This window comes from Taudactylus pleione, unplaced genomic scaffold, assembly GCF_031769625.1.
Source record: "Taudactylus pleione unplaced genomic scaffold, aTauple2 ptg000089l, whole genome shotgun sequence".
NCBI classification, from domain to species: domain Eukaryota; kingdom Metazoa; phylum Chordata; class Amphibia; order Anura; family Myobatrachidae; genus Taudactylus; species Taudactylus pleione.
This window is the reverse complement of record NW_028284491.1, coordinates 1,606,032-1,626,746: the sequence shown is the minus strand read 5'-3', so window position 1 is coordinate 1,626,746 and position 20,715 is coordinate 1,606,032. Positions and strand designations below refer to the sequence as shown.

The 20,715-nt window shown below is 44.7% G+C and overlaps 1 protein-coding gene across 1 annotated transcript; it reads right to left on the bottom strand.

The window, feature by feature from the left end:
- Positions 1-11,679: 11,679 nt before the first annotated feature.
- Positions 11,680-18,631, bottom strand: DLEU7 (deleted in lymphocytic leukemia 7). Its single transcript, XM_088469240.1, has 2 exons — positions 18,137-18,631; positions 11,680-11,963 (listed from the first exon to the last, which is right to left on the bottom strand). Exons 1-2 carry the CDS (start codon positions 18,491-18,493, stop codon positions 11,757-11,759), a joined length of 564 nt encoding a protein of 187 aa, XP_088325366.1. The 5' UTR covers positions 18,494-18,631; the 3' UTR covers positions 11,680-11,756.
- Positions 18,632-20,715: the final 2,084 nt, after the last annotated feature.

Below are 20,715 nucleotides of genomic sequence, written 5' to 3'. Positions count from 1 at the left end.
AAACTAAGAAAGTATCTCCACAATCAAATATGTTCCAATTCAATAAGATTTCAGGGGCAACATCAAGCGTGGAAGTCAATCTACTGTCCCAATCTCGAGGGGAACAACCTTCTTCCGAGGCTGGACCCACCTAGACTAGTGGGGATAAAGGTGAATTAGAGCATACTGCACAACCTTAAACAGAACAGGTATAGGTAGAACTGAAATTATGGTATCTAATCTTGTTCAGTCAACATCTCATGATAAAAAATTTATTGCATGTGGGTTTCATTTTTACACATGTTCAAGCAAGCCTGGACATCGGGGTATTTGTTATGAGCATTTCCTTAAGAACAGCAAAATGTTCTAAACTGTAGCAAATTAGTTTGAGATTTTTAAAACATTTGTAATTTGTTTAAATCACTGGTCACCAACCTTAATTGAGGTTTGAGCTAATTTAGTAAAATGAAACCTCCTGAAGAGCTACTAAAATTGTAGAAAAAAAATCTGGCTAATAACCGAACAATTGAAAGTCATTTAAGGAAAATAAAAAAAAAAATGTTTCATAGAAAACAACAATGTATTTAATTATTACAGTGATATTGTTGTAGTTTGTAAATATAATTTAAGCACAGGCACATTTCACTGGTAATTACCGGCTCCAAGGAGATACGTGCAGTAGAGGAGCAAAAGATACTGTATAGGCAGGGCTGCTGTGTGATTTTCCAGCAGGGTTGGGCTGGAGTCACTCGCTCTGCCGTAGCGTATACGCCGTGGATGGAACCACAGCTGCAGCAATCACCTGATGTGCTTCCCTGTGGCTCCACCCATGGCGTCGACACCAGGGGGGACACGCATCAGAGGTCACTTGCTCCTAGTTTAGTTGGCAGTACTGCAGCTAGATAAGCCACCAAAATTAAGACCGCAAGCTACCGGTAGTCATGAGGTTCCGTTAAAACAGACATCGGGCACTGTTATCAGGGGCACCAAGAGAGGGGTAGGGCAAGTACAGTTTAACTGGGCCCATGCTTGTCTGGAGGGCCCAAATGGGTCCCAGGTCAATCAGAGAGGTGGAGTAATGCCCCCATTTCTGCATGCATATTCTTAACAATGCAAAATATTCTGAGCAGGGCATGGCCACTCCCCTATAATTGGCAGCACACCCTCTCTAGCACCGGGGCTCGTCTGATGTCTCGGCGGCCTTAACTGTTATCATGTTCATCTTTGTTCAAGCCCATTAAACATTGTTTTCTTTTTTAACTGAATTGTGCAGATTCTTCTTAGTCTGTTCCTGGGGTAGGTGATTTTATCAGTTTATATAATCAAAGATACAGTAAGCAAATTAAATTTCTGTAGTGTGTTGCCAGGATAAAAAATGAATTCTTAGTAAAGGGATCAAGGTAAAATTGTGGTTAATAACCAGGAAGAGGCCAGTGATCAAACCATTATAGCCTGAAGTAAAGGAAAAAATCTGGAAAGGGAAGATGTTAAAATATATGATGCTGGTCATTCTTTTACCCTAACAAGGCATCCATATTAACATACAAAGCACAATAATCAGTGCACAAAAGCCAAACATGAGCATAATGCACAGAAAAGCAGAGCAGCAGTGGAGTGTCTGTCACGGAGCAGTCACTACACCTACTGGATATTTTTGTCCATGTTCTTACTACTGTATCTCCTCCCTTCATAGCGTCATATAATGACAGTATGTCAAATGTTTTCTTCGGAAACAAGAATCGGTGTACAATGTAAAATTCATCCAAAAAGATTTCACCAGGGCGTTTACATGTTCTGCAGGTCATATGAGCCTCAAAAGAAAACACAGCAACAAGCTGTGATTCTGTGAACCCGTCATGATGCCAGCAAGAGATAGTCCTTATCTGTGTTTGAAACAAGGAACTCAACCAGCTTCAGTATGATCAATATGAAAATGTATTTCATCTTGTGGTTATTTTCCAGTTACTACACAAATTATAGGATCAATAACTTTAATCCAAAAAAAAAAACTTCTTAAACATTAATTTTACACCTGATTGACATTGCACAAAATTGGTTTGTATTATTTGTCAACAAATCATCCACACGTGCCAAGTCCTTGACCAAAACATATATCCCGAATGTCCTGATTTAGATGAGACAATACAAATGTGGGGGCTGTCTCACTATCTCATTATCCCGACATATTCAATATTGCACAGGCAAAAAAATGGAAATTTGCTTTTTTGGGGCACTCTTTATATAAAGAGTGCCCCAAAAGGAAATTTCCTTCTTTTTGCCTGTGCAATATTGAATATAATATAACAATGTATTTTTTCCTGGGTGCACTACCAACATAGTATTATCTTTAAAGGAATTCTATATCCAGTAACATTATAATATTGTTGGTATCTTTACGTTTAATTTGAGTGACTATTTTTTCCATCCAGTGCATTAAATCTATCCTCAATCCCCCTTTTCCCTTATTTATCTGTCACTATCCTGACAGCCTGGATGTTTGTCCTGACTGCTGGGAATGTTGGGAAGAATGTCCAATGGTGCAGCAGTGAATGGATGTTTTTGTGGGAGATGGAAGGGAGTTAGGGACAGCTGAGTACTTCAGAAGGCTGGAGATGACCCCATAGACCATGACCATGATCCCCTTATGACATGGCCAAGCCTCCCTTGTAAATATTGGGAAGTATGCCCAAAGTAGACTAACAAAAGTAAAAACAAACCTCAAGGTAGACTCATGTATTAGAAAATGGGCAACCAAACATGGCCCACCACCTGCAGAAATCTATCCCATTTGGGATTATTCCAGACAGTCCAGACTGAGAATTCAGAATCTCTGCCTCACTAGGCACAGGACCGGCGAAATTACTGAGTGTGTCGCAGCAGGCTCTCTCCTGCTCTACCACCAGTCCACCTCATGGCCAGTAGGATTACACAGGAGCCTGGGACGGACTGGTGGTGAAGCCCAGATGGCCATCATGGCTGGAGGGACATGTGTGACGTGCGCAGGTGGACAGTGGAGAGGACTGGAAGGTAAAGGCATGATGAAAGGTCTGCACTATGAATATAATTGCATGAGGGAGCTCTGAGCATATTTATTACCAGTTATTTACATAGCGCACACATATTCCACAGCGCTTACGATTCACATCAGTCCCTGCCCCAGTGGAGCTTACACTCTATATTCCCTATCACATGCGCACACACATACACACTAGGGTTAATTTGTATTGGGAGCCAATTAACCTACCAGTATATTTTTGGAGTGTGGGAGGAAACCGGAGTACCCAGAGGAAACCCAGGCAAGCCCAGGGAGAATTTACAAACTCCGCACAGTTAGGGCCGTGGTAGGAATCAAACCCATGACCTCAGTGCTGTGAGGCAGTAATGCTAACCATTACACCGTCTGTGCTGCATATAAAGGGGCATGACTGGGGGGTTCTTAGGCTGGAATATAAAGAGGCATGACTGAGGGCTCTGAAGCAACAGGGGGCAGGAGCCTGGGGGCAGTACCATCGCTGCCCCATGGCTCCTGCATTTTGCAGCATGGCATTGTTAACAACATCCCCATCAGTCCTGCAATGGGGGATGTTGTTAATGACCCGCTGCAACGCGCACCTCATGGGTACACACTAGAAGGTGTACCCAATATGCCACTCTGATCCGTGGTACCGGACGACTTATCATCTTGTGTGTGTCTGCAGATTAAGAGGGCTATGAGGCTAGAATATAAAATGGCATAATAAGTGGCGGCTCATTACCTGTCTGGCTGGAGGGGTCTGCACATTGTAGGCTGCCTGCAGTCTATGCAGCCCTCTCCTCCCTGCCATGATTAACAGCTGATGTTACCATGAGGCGGGGCTTAAGTCCTGCTGCCATGAGGGGCGGAGCCTAATAAGGGGGGCATGGATTAAGCTCGGAGCAGATAGGCTGGCTTTTAGGGGCTACATTAGGTAAAATCCACCACTGGGCATAATTGAAGGGGCTTCGGAAGTTGATGAATGGCCCTGACACTTGCTTTTTACAAAAGTATGTGAATATGTTAATTTTCACTGCTTTTGTGAAAAATAGGTGATAATGAATAGACCCCTTAGATAGATATTTTAAATGTATGAAAATAATGTTTGATGAATAGAAATAGATATCAGGCTGATTGAGTTTTATCACTTCAGTGACTGCTTAACATCATAAACAGCCTTTGTGATGTCACTGAGCTTTGGAATAAAGGTCAATGCTTGTTATAAAACTCAGCTGTATCTGCTTATAAGAGACCTCACAGTCGAAGATAAGCTTATTTCAACCTAAAAGATACATAAAGTAAAGTGATAGACAGACAGACAGACAGACAGACAGACAGACAGACAGACAGACAGACAGATAGATAGATAGATAGATAGATAGATAGATAGATAGATAGATAGATAGATGATAGATATTTTGAAAGTTATCACTGACAGTCTGCACATGCGCAGAATGGCTCATACACCTGCGCAGATTCCCAATCATCGTGAATCTGCATTCAGCAGTGCACCTTTGTGCACTGCTGAATTAGGCCCATAGTTCAGTGCTTATTTTAAAACTCACTTAGCTGTATCTGCTTAAATTGAAATCTCACAGGCTAAAGTAAGCTTATTTCAACCTAAATGATACATGAAGAGATAGATAGATAGATAGATAGATAGATAGATAGATAGATAGATAGATAGATAGATGATAGATAGATAGATAGATAGATATTTTAAATGTTATGGCAGCACAGACGATGTAATGGTTAGCATTACTGCTTCACAACACTGAGGTCATGGGTTAGATTCCCACCACGGCCCTAACTGTGTGGAGTTTGTATATTCTCCCTGTGTTTGCGTGGGTTTCCTCCGGGTACTCCGGTTTCCTCCCACACTCCAAAAATATACTGGTAGGCTAATTGGCTCTCAACAAAAAATAAACCTAGTGTGTATGTGTGTGAGCATGTGGAAGGGACTATAGATTGGAAGCTCCACTGGGGCAGGGACTGATGTGAATGGACAAATATTCTCTGTAAAGCGCTGCGGAATATGTGTGCGCTATATAAATAACTGGTAATAAATAAATAAATAGTAAATTACTGGCTAACACATGTTACAAGATCCACAGGTGGTGCTGATTATTTCATTTGTGATACTGAGAACATGCAGCACTAGTAAAATTATATTACTATTTCTAGTAATGGTGTGGGATGGGGAGGTGGGTTTCACAGCGTGCGATGAGGTTAACAATTCCTGAGTAAGGTCAGACCTTGTGCAAGTGTGCGTGAGACTCCGATTGTACTCGATGTTACCGATGGTTTTGCAGTCTTACTAAGCATTACGGATGTGTGTGAGGTAAAGGGGGCGTCCTTATGTTAAGCTGTGTAAGGCATTGCGATTGCAATCATTAGCATATCTTCGCAGTGAGACTGCGTTCGTAATCGCTATTGCGATCACAATAGCGATCCTTACTGAATCAGGCCCATTGTCATTTTACTCTGTGGATGAATCCAAAACAAACAATCATACTTCCCAACATGACCCTCTCCAGGAGGGACACAATGCTCTGGTCCTGGACTTCCCTGGTAAGAGTTGGGGCTGCAGTGCAGTTCAAAATTCAAATAGAGGAGCCACACCAACTGTCATTTCAAACATCACTGGCTGGGACTCACTGGCAGTTGGTGTGACTCCCCTATTTGAATTTTGGACTGTACTGCAGCCCCAGCTCTGGAGCCACCACCAATCATAAATTACCAGGGAAGTCCAGGACCAGAGCATTGTGTCCCTCCTGGAGAGGGTCATGTTGGGAGGTATGTAACAAAGAAAACCCTTTTAATTACATATCCACACCCTTTTAATTCCATATCCAGGAGACCGCACTAAAAAAACCAAGCGGTCACCCTCATTCAGAACGAGCACTCGCTTCTTGCGAGCGCCTCTGAATGAGGGTCACAATGCTCTGGTCTGGGACTTCCCTGGTAATGTATGATTGGTGATGACAGGGAGATTGCTACTATTTCAGTGAGTCTCCCTAAAATCAGGGAGAGTTGCCAGGGGGTGGGATAGCTAATAATGTTCTGGAACAATGGGAGTATATATAGTATATATAGTGGGTGAAGGGTGTGCAGTGCAGACGGGCCCCTTTCAGGGGGACCACACCATACCCATAATTTGGCTCCAATGCTGCAGAAATCTTCAGGAAAATGGCATGGCCACCATGTTCCCGAAGACCTGCTCATGCACAATAAGCTCTGGCAGAATGCAGGACTCTTCTCTGTAACTGCGCCAGTAAGCGGAAGGGGGGCTCACGGACACTACACATGAGCCCCCTCCTTTCTTAAACCATTCCTGTCTTGAACTGAGGCTGTATCTCCTGTGTCTATAAAATATTTTCCTATTTTTGACCCCTGTAAACTCCCTGTAACATATGGTTGCCCAGCACTGTCAAGGCATAAGCGGAGTAGGACAGTAAGTGGTCTTTGGGGGGTAGTCATCATTTTTATGCGCCCAACCCTGGAACTTTCATTAACCCAAGCTGCACAATTGCATCTACATGCATTAGTCATTTCTGAGCTTCAGCATTTAACTCTTCACAGGTCTCTGTGCAGTGAGAATTTCCTGTGGAGGCACTGACAGTACAACATGAGGGGCAGATGAATAGGCACAGATTCATGTTCTGTTCTCCCCTTTGTATCGCCATGTTTACCCCTGAATCTGAAGGACCATGCACTATTAAAGCTTTCATTAAATGAGGTTACAGAAATATCTTATACTCAGTGTAACTTCAGTGTAGTTTGTTGCAGATTAATATAAATATTAACACTTATTAATGGCTGTGACAATTTGTTAGAACTGTCCTATCCCGGCTGTCGGGATGCTGGTGCTCAGAATGCCAGCGTTGGACTCCCTACACCAGTCAGAATCCCAGCGCTGGCATCCCGACGGCAGATAGTGGGGTTAGGGGGAGGGTTAGGCACTAGGGGGTTAATGTTAGGATTAAGCAGTAGCGGGGGAGGGTTAGGTTTAGGCTCTAGGTGAGGAGGTTAGATATACGGTGTGGGGTGGGAGGGTTAGGTTTAGGCACTAGGGGAGGAGGTTAGGTTTAGGGTGTGGGGAGGGAGGGTTTGGGGGTGGGTTAGGATACTTACCGACAGGTGTCGGTATCCTATCCCTGTCTGGATGCCGGTGTAAGGATTCTGACCGCCAGGATCCCGGGCGCCGGCATCCTGTACCCGACCCTTTCTATCAATGTCTCCTGATTCTCATGACTCAGGTGTTTTTTTTCCTTGCACCCAAAATGATGCCCTCTGCCACCTAATTGCTTTTCACCATAAACCACCATCCCCTAAAATGTATCAAACAATTCTTTGCTTATATTTTACGATCCAGTTCTTGCCTTAACTGCCACCCTCAATCTATTTAATTGTAGATGCAAATATTGTGCCCTCTGTGCGTTATTTACTAGACAAGTAATGATACAGCTATTTCTGCAGGGCTAGTGATCCGCAGCCTCACTCACCATTCCTTGTTCAAATATGCAAACTTTCTGAAACACCCCTGACATGAATCTCAAGGAGGAATTTTTCAATACTTTTATTCTAACACTGTCAGACTGTCCGCCCCCCTCCTTTCAGCTTAACCCTTCTGAAGGGAGATGATGATCTAAAGTTAGAGGAAGCAGCTGATGCATCGGATGGGACCTTAACTCCTTCCTCATATGCCTGCAACTTTATTATTGCATCTCATCTAATGGGGCCCATCCATCAGCGATGGATTGCCGCAATCCCGCGATGCTGCAACCTGGCATCGCAGGATCGTAGAAATCCAACATGTTGGATTTTCCCGATTTGACGATCGCGATCAAAAAATGATTGCGATCGTCAAATCTCTGACATTTAACATGACAAATGTCTGCGATCCGGCGACAGATCGCAGAACATCGATGTTGGGGGTTCGGAAGTTTCCGATGGCCGATCGGAAATTTCCAATCGCATCCCTGCATCGCGATGATCCTTCGCAGATGTATGGGCACCTTAATACTCAGCTGTGTAGATACTTTTATTTAAAGCATTATAATAATTGTGCAAAAAAAATTGTATCTTTCTGATGTACAGTCCCATGTACTGTATGTAAGCTTGCTATTACTGAAGTTTATTCTCTTTAATAGTCTTATTAAGGAGCTGGTATATTTAGCTTTTTCTAGTTTCTCCAAATGCATTTCTCAAAACTGTCCTGATTTATGTAGGATAAAACCAATTTGAGGGCTGTGTCCCATCGTCCGCGAGAGGAACTCGGGGCCTGATTCAGGAGTTAATGTAAGTTCAATGTTTTTTTTATCTGTGCATGCGCAGGAGCCGCCTTTCACATGTGCAGCTCTGGTCCTGCAACATCGGTTGCAGTGCCACACAAACCGCAGTATGATTGACATGCTGCTGACATTTGGGGGCGGCGACGGGGAGCAGTACAGAAAATAGGGCTGTGCCAAAGATAACGACTGCCTCCTTGTGCGCATCTTTACTGGCCCCCAGCAACAGACATCCTGAGTAACCAGTTACTCAGTTGATCCAATGCTGAGTCTTTGGGTGCAGCAGCAGATCGGAGAAGCCGGCAGTGATCGTCTTTTTCTTAAAACGCCTCCTGCAGATTTTGCATATATTAGCACAGCCTCTCCATACAAAGCTGCAGCCTGCTGCATACACAGCCCCAGCCCGCTGCATACACAGCCCCGGCCCGCTGCATACACAGCCCCGGCCCGCTGCAGACACAGCCCCGGCCCGCTGCAGACACAGGCCCGGCCCGCTGCATACACAGCCCCGGCCCGCTGCATACACAGCCCCGGCCCGCTGCAGACACAGCCCCGGCCCGCTGCAGACACAGGCTCGGCCCGCTGTATACACAACCCCGGCCCGCTGCAGACACAGCCCCGGCCCGCTGCAGACACAGGCCCGGCCCGCTGCATACAAGGCCGCGGCCGGCTGCATACAAAGCCCCGGCCCGCTGCATACAAAGCCACGGCCCGCTGCATACAAAGCCCCGGCCCGCTGCATACACAGCCCCGGCCCGCTGCAGACACAGGCCCGGCCCGCTGAATACAAAGCCGCAGCCCGCTGCATACAAAGCCCCAGCCCGCTGCATACAAAGCCCCGGCCCGCTGCATACAAAGCCGCAGCGGCTGTGCTATTCTGTAAATTTCTGAATCAGGCCCGTAGTCCTCCTGCAGATTTTGCATATATTAGCACAGCCTCTCCATACAAAGCTGCAGCCTGCTGCATACACAGCCCCGGCCCGCTGCATACACAACCCCGGCCCGCTGCAGACACAGGCCCGGCCCGCTGCAGACACAGGCCCGGCCCGCTGCATACAAAGCCCCAGCCCGCTGCACACAAAGCCACGGGCCGCTGCATACACAGCCTCGGCCCGCTGCATACACAGCCCCGGCCCGCTGCATACACAGCCCCGGCCCACTGCATACAAAGCCGCGGCCCGCTGCATAAAAAGCCGCAGCGGCTGTGCTATTCTGTACATTTCTGAATCAGGCCCTTAGTCCTCCTGCAGATTTTGCATATATTAGCACAGCCTCTCCATACAAAGCTGCAGCCTGCTGCATACACAGCCCCAGCCCGCTGCATACACAGCCCCGGCCCGCTGCATACACAGCCCCGGCCCGCTGCAGACACAGCCCCGGCCCGCTGCAGACACAGCCCCGGCCCCCTGCAGACACAGGCCCGGCCCGCTGCATACACAGCCCCGGCCCGCTGCATACAAAGCCGCGGCCAGCTGCATACAAAGCCCCGGCCCGCTGCATACAAAGCCCCGGCCTGCTGCATACAAAGCTGCAGCGGCTGTGCTATTCTGTAAATTTCTGAATCAGGCCTTTAGTCCTGTAGGTGGGAAATTTGGGAGGTATGTCCCTGCGCGGCATGGCCACACCCACAAATACGTTTTAATGTACAAGAGTATAACAATGAAAAATGATAAGAGGTTATGTAGAAATGTTTATTGATGTAATGATATTTGATGTGAGGTCTTTGATTGTTTTGATAAAGCTGCAGTTGTCTGAGCCATTAGCTGCATGTAGTTTCCTATAGTAACATCACATGATCGTGTAGTTCCAGTTGCAGTCAGAGGGAAAGCTAGGAAAGGAAGTTGAAAATAAAAGCTAAACACTTGTTTGCCATGCATCCACTTATTTCAGATGTTGTTCTCTGTTGCTTCATGTTCCTGCCCTCACCTTCTGCCAATCATTGCAACAGTTCCCCTTTGTGTTAAGCATGTAGTGATGTCACCAGCTACCCCGGAGTTACCATAGCAGCAGCTCATCTGCTTATTCTTTCACTATCACTGCTAACTGCGGCATAATAAGGGGTTCCCAGGGAAATCTGAAAGGTGTCCCCAAGCAGCATGAGATTCCCCCTAGCAAGCATCAATACCCCTGTATCACTGGCAACACTAAGCAAATGGCCATGACTTGTATAGCATATTTTGATGTCACTGCATGGATTGAGGATTATAGTATATAATTCACATAGGGCTCTATTCAGCAATAGTGACAATATTTTCCCGAATGTTTTCGGGCAACATCATTTTTTTTTCTCATTATATTTCCCTGCTATTCAGCATTAAACTTTGCATGGATAGCGGTTGCGTTAACACACTGTCCCTGCTAAGTTCCCGGTGGCAATGTTTTCAGAAGTCCAAAAACAAGACCTTGCTGTATCTGGTCCTGCACATTCTACTCTATCAGTGCAAATAGTCTCCATCCCTGCAGTGTGGTCAGCGGCAAGAGTATGTCTAGCTCCAGCCTCTCAAATGTGTACATAGGCTTTATATTAGTCCGTATACATTTATATTTATATGGTTTTATATATAAATTTTATATATAGGTACACCTTGATTAAGGGACGTGTGTGTCCCGAAACGTTGGGATTATGTATTGACTGCAATACACTATTTATATTTCTATTACCAGCCCCCGAGTGCCGCTGTTTGTTTACAAGCCGCTGATATTCATTTCTATGCCAGAGGGCACCGGGGCATGCTGCTGTGGCTGGATTGAGTGCCGATCCGAAGTTTCTTCTATATATATATATATATATATATATAATATAGATGAATACAGAGAAGCATATGTACACATTTTAATCAATTTAGACACTTTTGGGGGGCTGGAGCTAGACATACACTTGCCGGCCGCCACACTGCATGGAAGGCGGAGCTTCAAGATCCTGCAGGGACTGATGGGAAAATTTCCCTCTGTCCCTGCAGTTATCGTGATAGTTAAGGATTTGCTTCATATAATGCCATTCTGAGATGGCGTTATATAAAGTAAATGTTTATGAAGTATTTTAATGTTTTTATGCTTGCTGAATAGCAAAAAACATTAGAGAGCTGTAGAGAGCAATGGCTTGTTCTCTACAGAGCTTCGATTTGCTATCAAATCGAGACAATTTGGAGATATATCCTTACAAAAGAGGTTCCCAAACACGGTCCTCAAGGCTCCCCAACAGTTCAGGTTTTAGAGATATCCATGGTTGAGCACAGGTGGTTAAATCAAATTGACTGAGGTACTAATTAAGTCACCTGTGATCAACCATGGATATCTCTAAAATCTGTACTGTTGGGGAGCCTTGAGGACCACGTTTGGGAACCTCTGCCTTAGAACATAAAGCACCTGAATTGAATATATTTAAATATTATCACATTTAATAAATTAAAACATTAGTACAATGTAACACTGAAACAAGCCTTAAATAGTTATGAGGTGTATAATACAGTCTTTCAGCCCTCATGGAGTTTCTGTAATATCTGTTTCAGCTGCTCCCGGACCGTGTCACAGAAATCACAAGAATTAGCAGATACATCCCAGTTCATATTGTTGATTATGGTGATTAAACATTCCTGTGCTGAATTCAGATCTTGATCAAAGCTTCTGTCGTCTGTCTGCAGAGCCATGTGTGTGCAGATGTTTCTGAATTCTATGCTGTCCTAGAAAAATGTAAAAATGACATTATTGAAGATTTCAAGTCTCTGCTGAAGTTGAGATACATTTGACTTGATGAGTTTGCAATAAACTACAAAAACTGTACAAAGTATATAAGGTATAAAAAAGCTCTGTTTCCACTGTAAGGCCACTTACCCACTAATTTTAACAGCATGTACATGGTATGAGAATGGAGCACATTGTTTCCAGAAGCCCCATACACACTTGCAGTCGGAGGCGTTAGTGTCACAGAAGCGTTTTTGTATGATACCTACAATCCCTGTAGGCTGAGTGGGGTCTATAAAATGTCTCCAATGATCTCCCACCTAACCACAGGTGCAAGCTCTGGTCTCTACCACATTTGAAATGCTATCATGTTTGTCATGTTGTGTCACAAGCGTTTTACTAGCACTAGTGGGTACCTGCCTAAACGTACCCATACATCTGCGATGGATCGTCGCGATGTAGCGATGCGATCGGATCTTTCAGTCAGAAACGCAGACAGGCCACCATCTAATTTTTACATTTTAAATTTCGCCGATTTGATGGTCAAGATAATTTTTGGATTTCTGCGATCCTGCGATGCTGGGTTGCAGCATCGCAGGATCGCGGCAATCCGTCGCTGATGTATGGGGCCCTTAAGCCTGATAGCAGCACCAGTACTAGTAAGCACCTGATTATTCCCAATCTGGTACTCTGGGAGCTGCAGGGAAATCAAAATAGACTTTATGGCTCCGGGTGTTGTTGACAGCTGGGGACCATAGTTGGCTGCATGCATGGTACTAAGCAGCTGCTTTATTTAATGAATTCAGGGGCAGAAGTATGGGAGACAATGGAGGCGCCTGCCGCCGGGCACCAGCACTGAAGGGGCACCTCCTCCATGACCCACAATATATTCACCGCATTTAGGGCTGTAAATATGGGGGATAGGGGCAGGGGCGCCAAGAGGGGAAGGGGCTGGTACAATTGACCCAGGCCCGGGCTTCCAGAGGGGCCCGGCGGGGGCCCAGGTCTGGCGCCGCCCCCCCCTTCCTTCCTCCCTCCTCCCTCTCTCGCAGCAGCCCAGCACACAGCATGTGCTGGGATGCAGTGGGAGATTGCTCGCGGCTGCTAAGCAGCAGTGGGAAATCTCCTATGTCTGAGGGGGAGAGTGATCACACTGATCGCGCCCCCCCCCCAGGCTTTGTGCTGGGCTGAGGGACTCACAGCGCCCCCTCCCCAGCACGCGGCGCAGCAAAACTATTTTTTTTTCTTCACAGGGGGGTGGCCACGCCTCCGACAATTAGGTCACGCCCCCTCTTTACCGGGGCCCGCCGGCACTCTCTACGCCCCTGGATAGGAGGGCACTAAATGATAACTTGCCTCTAGGCGTCTGGGATGAACTTATGCCACTGAGTGGATGTGCTTAACAAATTCATATATTATGGCAGAGCTCCATATCAACAGTCACTGATTTATTTTCTTTCATGATAATAAGATTGCATTATACTTAATGGGACACTAAGGGGTATATATTTTATTAATATAGTTTTCTTTATTGAAGCATGACAGGTATACAAAAAGATTGAAAGAAGCACACTCATTAGTGGGTATAGAAGAATACACATCATTAACAATTGATCAGTATACAATCAAAATATGTTGACAGCATGTTTCACAATGGTGTATCCAAGAGACTATACAAATAAAATGATGCGAGCCCGGGTCACTAAGGGGTATATTTACTAAAGTGTGGATTTATAGAAGTGGAGGTGTTGCCCATAGCAACCAATCTGATTCTAGCTATTATCTTCTAGAAGGTGCTAGATAAATGATAAGTACAATCTGGTTGGTTGATATGAGCTACACCTCCACTTGTATAAACCCGCACTTTAGTAATTATACCTCAAGCCTAAAATACAAGTTGATCCAATATGGAAATGCATTCTGCAACATTTGAAAATAGTAAATTAAAGGGTTATATCATATACATTTCAGTTGCACCCCCACCCACCAGAGCTTGCCAGCAGCTGCAATTGTGCATTGAGATTTGACCCAGCGGGTATCTTGCCTGGGGTTTCTCTGTGATAGCCTTCATGTTAATAGCAGGAAGCAGTGATTACTCCCTTCCTTCAACAAAAAAGGGTTAAGACTCTTTGATAAATATGCCCCTTAATCTGAAAGAGACATGTTGGATTGTCTATTTTTGATGTAAGATGAGGTAGATGTCCCAAATAATAGCTGTCAGCGCTGTTAAATGTGCCAAATTCACTTTTAAAACTTACTAAATTAATGGATTTTTCCATGCTGGAAGAACAGTTATTTAGTGACAACAGAATTAAATAAATTCATCATTAAAAGAATGAAGTATCATTTGAAATCCATTATCTGTGGTTATATTAATAATTAATTTTGGAAAAATATATTCTTTGTTTTCAAAGTGAAAATGTGGAGGTTTTGTATGTACACAAGCCCCCGACTGCCCTGATTGTGGTGGGACAGTCCTGCCTGGCATGAGCCCCCAACTGCCCTGATTGGGGTGGGACAGTCCTGCATGGCACGAGCACCCAACTGCCCTGATTGTGGTGGGACAGTCCTGCATGACATGACCTCCCAACTGCCCTGATTGTGGTGGGACAGTCCTGCATGGCACGAGCACCCAACTGCCCTGATTGTGGTGGGACAGTCCTGCATGGCACAAACTCCCAACTGCCCTAATTGTGGTGGGACAGTCCTGCATGGCACGAACTCCCAACTGCCCTGATTGTGGTGGGACAGTCTTGCATGGCACGGGGCACCCAACTGCCCTAATTGTGGTGGGACAGTCCTGCGTGGCACGAGCTTCCAACTGCCCTGATTGTGGTGGGACAGTCCTGCAAGGCACGAGCACCCAACTGCCCTGATTGTGGTAGGACAGTCCTGCATGGGTGAATGGGAAGACTCATGCAAAAGTGGAGATGCAGGGGTTAATTCTGAGATGGGCCCAAATCATGGCTATTCGTAAAAGTAAAATTAATTCTGAAAAAGTTAATTTTTCTTATCTATGCAAACACAAGATGCAACCAGCGCAGCATGCTGTGCCAGAGAACGTCACTGGTAATAAAGTTACAGGGGGCATTTAAAATGAAAATCAAACAAATACAAAGTGTTATGGGTTTTTTTAAGTATACAATAGGGGAGTGTATGAAGGTGTTATGGAACAATTTTCTGAAAAATTACTTTAATGAATGAAGGTGTTAAGACCTAGGGATCATAGTGACAATGTTATTTTAAATGTTGATGTCTATTTACTGATATATTTTGTGGATAAAAGCGCTGTGGCCAAGTCGTGTCAAATTTATCTTTTACTGAAAATATCTCCATTTCTTCTAAATGTAACATAACACCTTCCTCCACTTCCCTCTTCAATTGCCAGTAGCCTTCCCCTTTACAAACCAACTAGGAAACATGTTTTATTAATGCAACCTGATTGCTTACTTTACTGTAATCTTGCAAATGGATTACAGCAGCCTTCTTATGAGACTATAAGCATAATTTGGACAGCTTTACACCCATTCAGCCTATAAGAAGTGAAGTGCTAACATCATAGTCATCATTATCAGTTGACAACTTACACCAGGGTTTGAGTACTCACAAGTGACCCATCTCCACACAGACGCATTTGTGTCTACTTGGTAATAAGCACAGGGCGCATTTTGCCTGAACAGATCCTGACTGTATTTTGGCTGCATCTAAATGCCCAGGAATCTCCGATACCTGCTGTGATCCCTCTATTCCCATTGGCAGCCGCATCCCCCATAGGTTTCTATGGGGGATGCGATGCTGCCAGATTTACCAACATCCATTATGCGATGCATTCCCAATATTGGCCCCCGCAGCTAACGCCATCTGAAGATGGCGTTAGCCGCTGCAGCCTGTGGGCTACACTGTGCATAATTAGCCACTGGAGGGTTTCTCCAGGACCCTCCCCGGGACTGGCGGCCGTGCATGTGCAACAATCCCAGCAGTTCTCTGAGCACACATCATATGGACGGGCTCCTTTCAGAGCCCATATGCTGTGTGTGCCGGATGATACTTCCAGGCAGCTATGATTGCATATTGCAATGCGATCATGGGCGGTAATGTCATGCCCAGAGTGCTTGCAATAGCGATCATTAACAATTGGGGGCCATAGTGAGATGATGCATTTTGTGGGGACAAAAGCTTCAAAATTATTATTATTATTATTATTATTATTATTATTATTATTATTATTATCCTTTATTTATATGGCGCCACAAAGGTTCCGCAGCGCCTTACACAGTACATAAATGAGCACACAAGAAAAACAGTTAATAGTAATACAAAACAATGCAGGACAAGGACAAGGTTATAAACTCAGCTGCAAAACACAAGCAGCAGGACATGAGCAACCAGGTGGTAGGTGCCATTGTAGGGAGTTAGGAGTAAATTATACTATAAGTAGGGGGAGGAGAAGCACGTGAGGATGAGGGCCCTGCTCGTGAGAGCTTACATTCTAAAGGGGAAGGGCAGACAGACAGGGGCGACACAGAGGGGTAGATAGTGAAGAAGGAGCATGGAGCAGTGGGTTAGGATATGTGCTGCGGAATGTGTGTGTATAAGACGACCTGATGTTATGTAAAAATTAAGTCCTTCATACATCTATCTCTATGATAGAAAATAGATTGTTTGTGTTATTTACATGAGAGATGTACAAAGTAAAGTAGAAGCACTTTAATTTGTGTGTTACATTTTAGCATCTATATACAGCCTGACAAGAAATGCAACTATTATGGGACTGTCCCGCCATCCTAATACAGTAGTGACTACTTTAGTTCCAGCTGCTGGGTGCTATGCCATGCTCCTGTGAGTGGGTGCATCTCACATGCTAGACCCACTCACAAATGGGTGCAGCCATACATGATGTGGTCCCACAGGATGTTGCAGTACCCGGGCCCAGAATTTCTCTTGGCAGCCCTGGAGGTGACAGACAGAACGAGGAGGGAATGGGGCTTAGTAGTGGGGTAACAAGACCATGGAGGGAGGTGGTTGAGAGTGGAGGTATAGGAGAGGTGGGGGAAAGAAGCAGAGGGTTGGAAGCAGACTGATGAGAGAAAAAAAAGGAAGAACAGCAAGTGGAGGAAACAGGAGGGGGAAGAGAGGGACGGATAAAGTAGAGGATTATGTGGACATAGAATATGGGGGTTGTGTGAAGTAAGGGTGTTCATGCTGTGGACAAGGTAATAATTGAGATGTAAACTGGAGTGGAGGCTGTGAGATATAGAGTCAGTGTGGATTAAAGTTGTTAAATGTTCAAAAATACATGTAAAGAACAGTGCTGCTAATGTATGAGCGCAGCTCCAAAAGTGATATATAAAGGAGAGGTATGTGAGTAGTGGGTGCAGGAATTAGTTTATAAACAAATGATTAAAGTGGATAGATGTGACACAATTGGAAAAGGCAATACAAAATGAATGAGGACAAAATTACAATGTACCCGAGCTGATCCAGTCCAAAGTGTTCTGATCAACAAAGATCAATCAACAAGAGCAGTACACAGATAGGGGAGCACTTGCAGTGTCCAAGCAGTGAGTGCAGTAAGTAGTTGCCTGGATAAGCATACAGCAGAAGATGTTGATTTTGTTCATTCACATAAGTATGTTGCTTCTTGTTGTTCAGAAAGTGATCTGGTTTTGAGTATTAATTCCCAACTCAGCGTGAGTCCCATAGTGATCAGCATCTGCCAAACTACAAGAGCTATCCCATTTATAAGCAACTGGTTTATTTAGGTGTTTACACCCATTTCAGTGAAGCCACTGGCTATTCTTATCAGTCACCTTGGCTCCAAAAAGCTCACTGCAGTGTCCTACAAAATGACTAGTTACTGTACAAGAAGGTTAAAGTCTATATTTATTAATTTTTTTAGTTGACCATATTTGAATTTCTAGCTTAAAAAAATCTTTAATTTCAATAAACGTTTAAAACTTCAACTCATATCTATCCATACACAACATACATTAGATTAAAGGCAGACAGACAGATAGCCCAGTGGCACCACCGGGGTTCCATGACAATGTACATATATATACATTGGTGAATGTAACATTATAAAACTTGTATCTGCCTGTTCATTTATTTATAACACACATTATATGTAATGATTGTACATGTATTATTAGCTCTCTCGGCCAGTACTCACTTTGAGTTGAATAGGTAGCTGGTGGCCCAGGGGCAAATGGTTCACTATGTCTTCCTCCACCGCTAGTAGCTCTAGACTACAACGTGCGACTCTGGATAAGCGATTCCTGGACGCTTTCTGCGACAGCGTGAGCGGCGTGGAAGAGTCTGCTCCTGCATCCGAGCGCCCTGACTGCGCTGATCCCAGCTCCCGTGTGCTTGTGCGGATGTAAGGCAAAATGCTGCTGCCCGCAGTGTGCAGGTGTAAGGCATTGCTCCGTACACCCCTCTCATCCATCAGGAGGATCAGGGTCCTGAGAGCCTCGGCTTGGTGGATGACTGCGTCCTTCAGTACTGCTGCTGGCCGGGGTATCTCCATCGCTCAGCTGCACAATGGGAACAATAAAAAGAAGAGCAGTTCCGATTTATTGCAGCTGCTCAGCGTGTGGTCCAGGGCTCAGCGGTGAAACCTGACTCCCAGTGAGGGACCTTTGCTCCTTATACAGCCAGGATAAACCTTGGTGCACAGCCACTGCCTTGTATTCTCATTATCATCTCACACACACATGACTGTATCAGAGGACACATGTTATAGTGTTATCTTACAGTGCAGATACAGCCAGGAATTACAGAAGTAAAGTTTACCAAGAGGCTCACATGCTCACTGCAGGGTTATTATGCTGTCACAGCACATTTCCTTATAGTGCTGTGCCTAGCCACATGCTGTCATGAATGCTCTTTGGGAAATAAACAAATACACTCACATTTATGTATAGAAAACTGTGTGCAATGAATATTACATCATTGAATATTTACGAGTACTAAGCTGTTGGTTTCATCAAGCTTACAAGCATACCGATCACACTTACTCACCAGAAACAGCTATTTGTGCCCATACATTTATACATAATAAGGTAGGTAAATCGTTATTATTAGATGGAAGGCAATAAAGACTTTATTTTATAAGTGATAACTGCTATTTCTCATGGGTAAAGAGGTTATCACATCATTTTTCATGGGAAAAAGGGTAATGAAATTTAACAAGGATGTTTCCACCATGAAATCAATTATTTTTCAGGCAGTTCCCTGGTTACTCCTCATTATCGCTCCCCCATACTCAGGTATTGGGAATGTGATGCTGTTATTATTCATCAAACAGCTGTGAGCTCTGCTTACCCCTATTTTAGTTAAAATCACTCCACCGTCTGTAGATGGCTTTGGCAATAAAGTCCCCATAGCCACCAATGGGGACTCAACAAAACCTTTCGTGCTTTGCTGAATCCTTGCCAGGTTGAAGCACTGTGGATAGGTATAATATAGAGATCATTTTGTCATACATACTGAACAGAATCTGAAAGTTTAAGGAGCATATACCCCAAGCTCCTTTGTACTTAAATCATGTGCCTGATTTTAAGTATTGGGGCTATGTAGCAACAGCCGAATGCAGGATATATCACAGAAATCTGCAAAAGTCTAATTGCAGACAACTATCCTCATTATTCTCAATGTTGACTGCGGTCCGACCCTATGTACAAAGCTCTAAACAGTGTAGCTTTTCGGAGTTTGGTCCCATAGGGTAATATCCGTTTCAGATGGTGCTAACTGCATTATGCCTATGGAGGCAACCTCGCAGGAGACAGATTTTGCCATCTCTCTCCCACGGCCCCCGTACTTCACCAAAGTTTTTGGTGAAGTACGGGGGCACTGGATGCATGTGCAGTGTCAGAAGTGTGGAGAAGCATTTTGAAAATGAGGGACGTTTTATAATGTACAAGGACAGCTGTTTCTTTCAACCGCTGCATACACTTTTTAGATATTTAGGGATGATTGTGTTGAAAATGCTAATACACGCCACAATATGGTTTGTTAATAATGGTGTCACTGCCGTGATTATTGCTACATAGGCCCCTAAATGTAAAGTATTGATTTATTTTTCATTAGTGTAAATTGTCCTTCCTTCCCGTTCTCCCTAATTCCGCCATACCCAAGGAGGACATTGGGATAGCAGTAAGGAAGGAGAAATAGCTCCAGATTTTCCACTTGATTTAAGTATCCGGGCTATGTAGCAACAGCCAAAGGCAGGAGATTCCACAGAAATCTCCTGCAAAAGGCGAATTAGCGATTCAAAATGCAGAACACATTATTCTCAATACGGACTGTTGTCTGGCCCTATGTACTAAGCTCCAAAAAACGTCACTTTTCAAGTTTGCCCTGAAGGTTATCACCATCATCTTGTGGCGGTAGACACTTTGGGGCCATTTATCAAAGGGAATTTGAGGTAAATTCCCAGAAGACACCTGTTTTCGGGGGTTACCTAAAATACTAAGTATCCCGCGGATGTATGGAGGGACCGCAGAAGGTATCTCCGATACCTGCTGCGATCCCTCCATTGCCGCTGACAGCCGCCTCCCCCATAGGTTTCTCGGGGGGATGCGATGCTGCCAAATGTATCAATATCGGGAATGCAAAGCATTCCCGATATTGGAACCAGCAGCTAATGCCATCTGAAGATAGCGTTAGCCGCTGTAGCCTATGGGGACTTACCACATGTCAGCCAGCGGAGGGATCTTCCAGATCCCTCCGCCGGCAATGGGCGTCGCT

Bases quoted from the DNA above. Each gene is read 5' to 3' on its own strand.
- DLEU7 (XM_088469240.1), bottom strand. From the start codon at position 18,493: ATGGAGATACCCCGGCCAGCAGCAGTACTGAAGGACGCAGTCATCCAC. The intron at 11,964-18,136 runs GTGAGTACTGGC...ACATTTTTCTAG, and splicing joins AGCTACCTATTCAACTCAAA to GACAGCATAGAATTCAGAAA.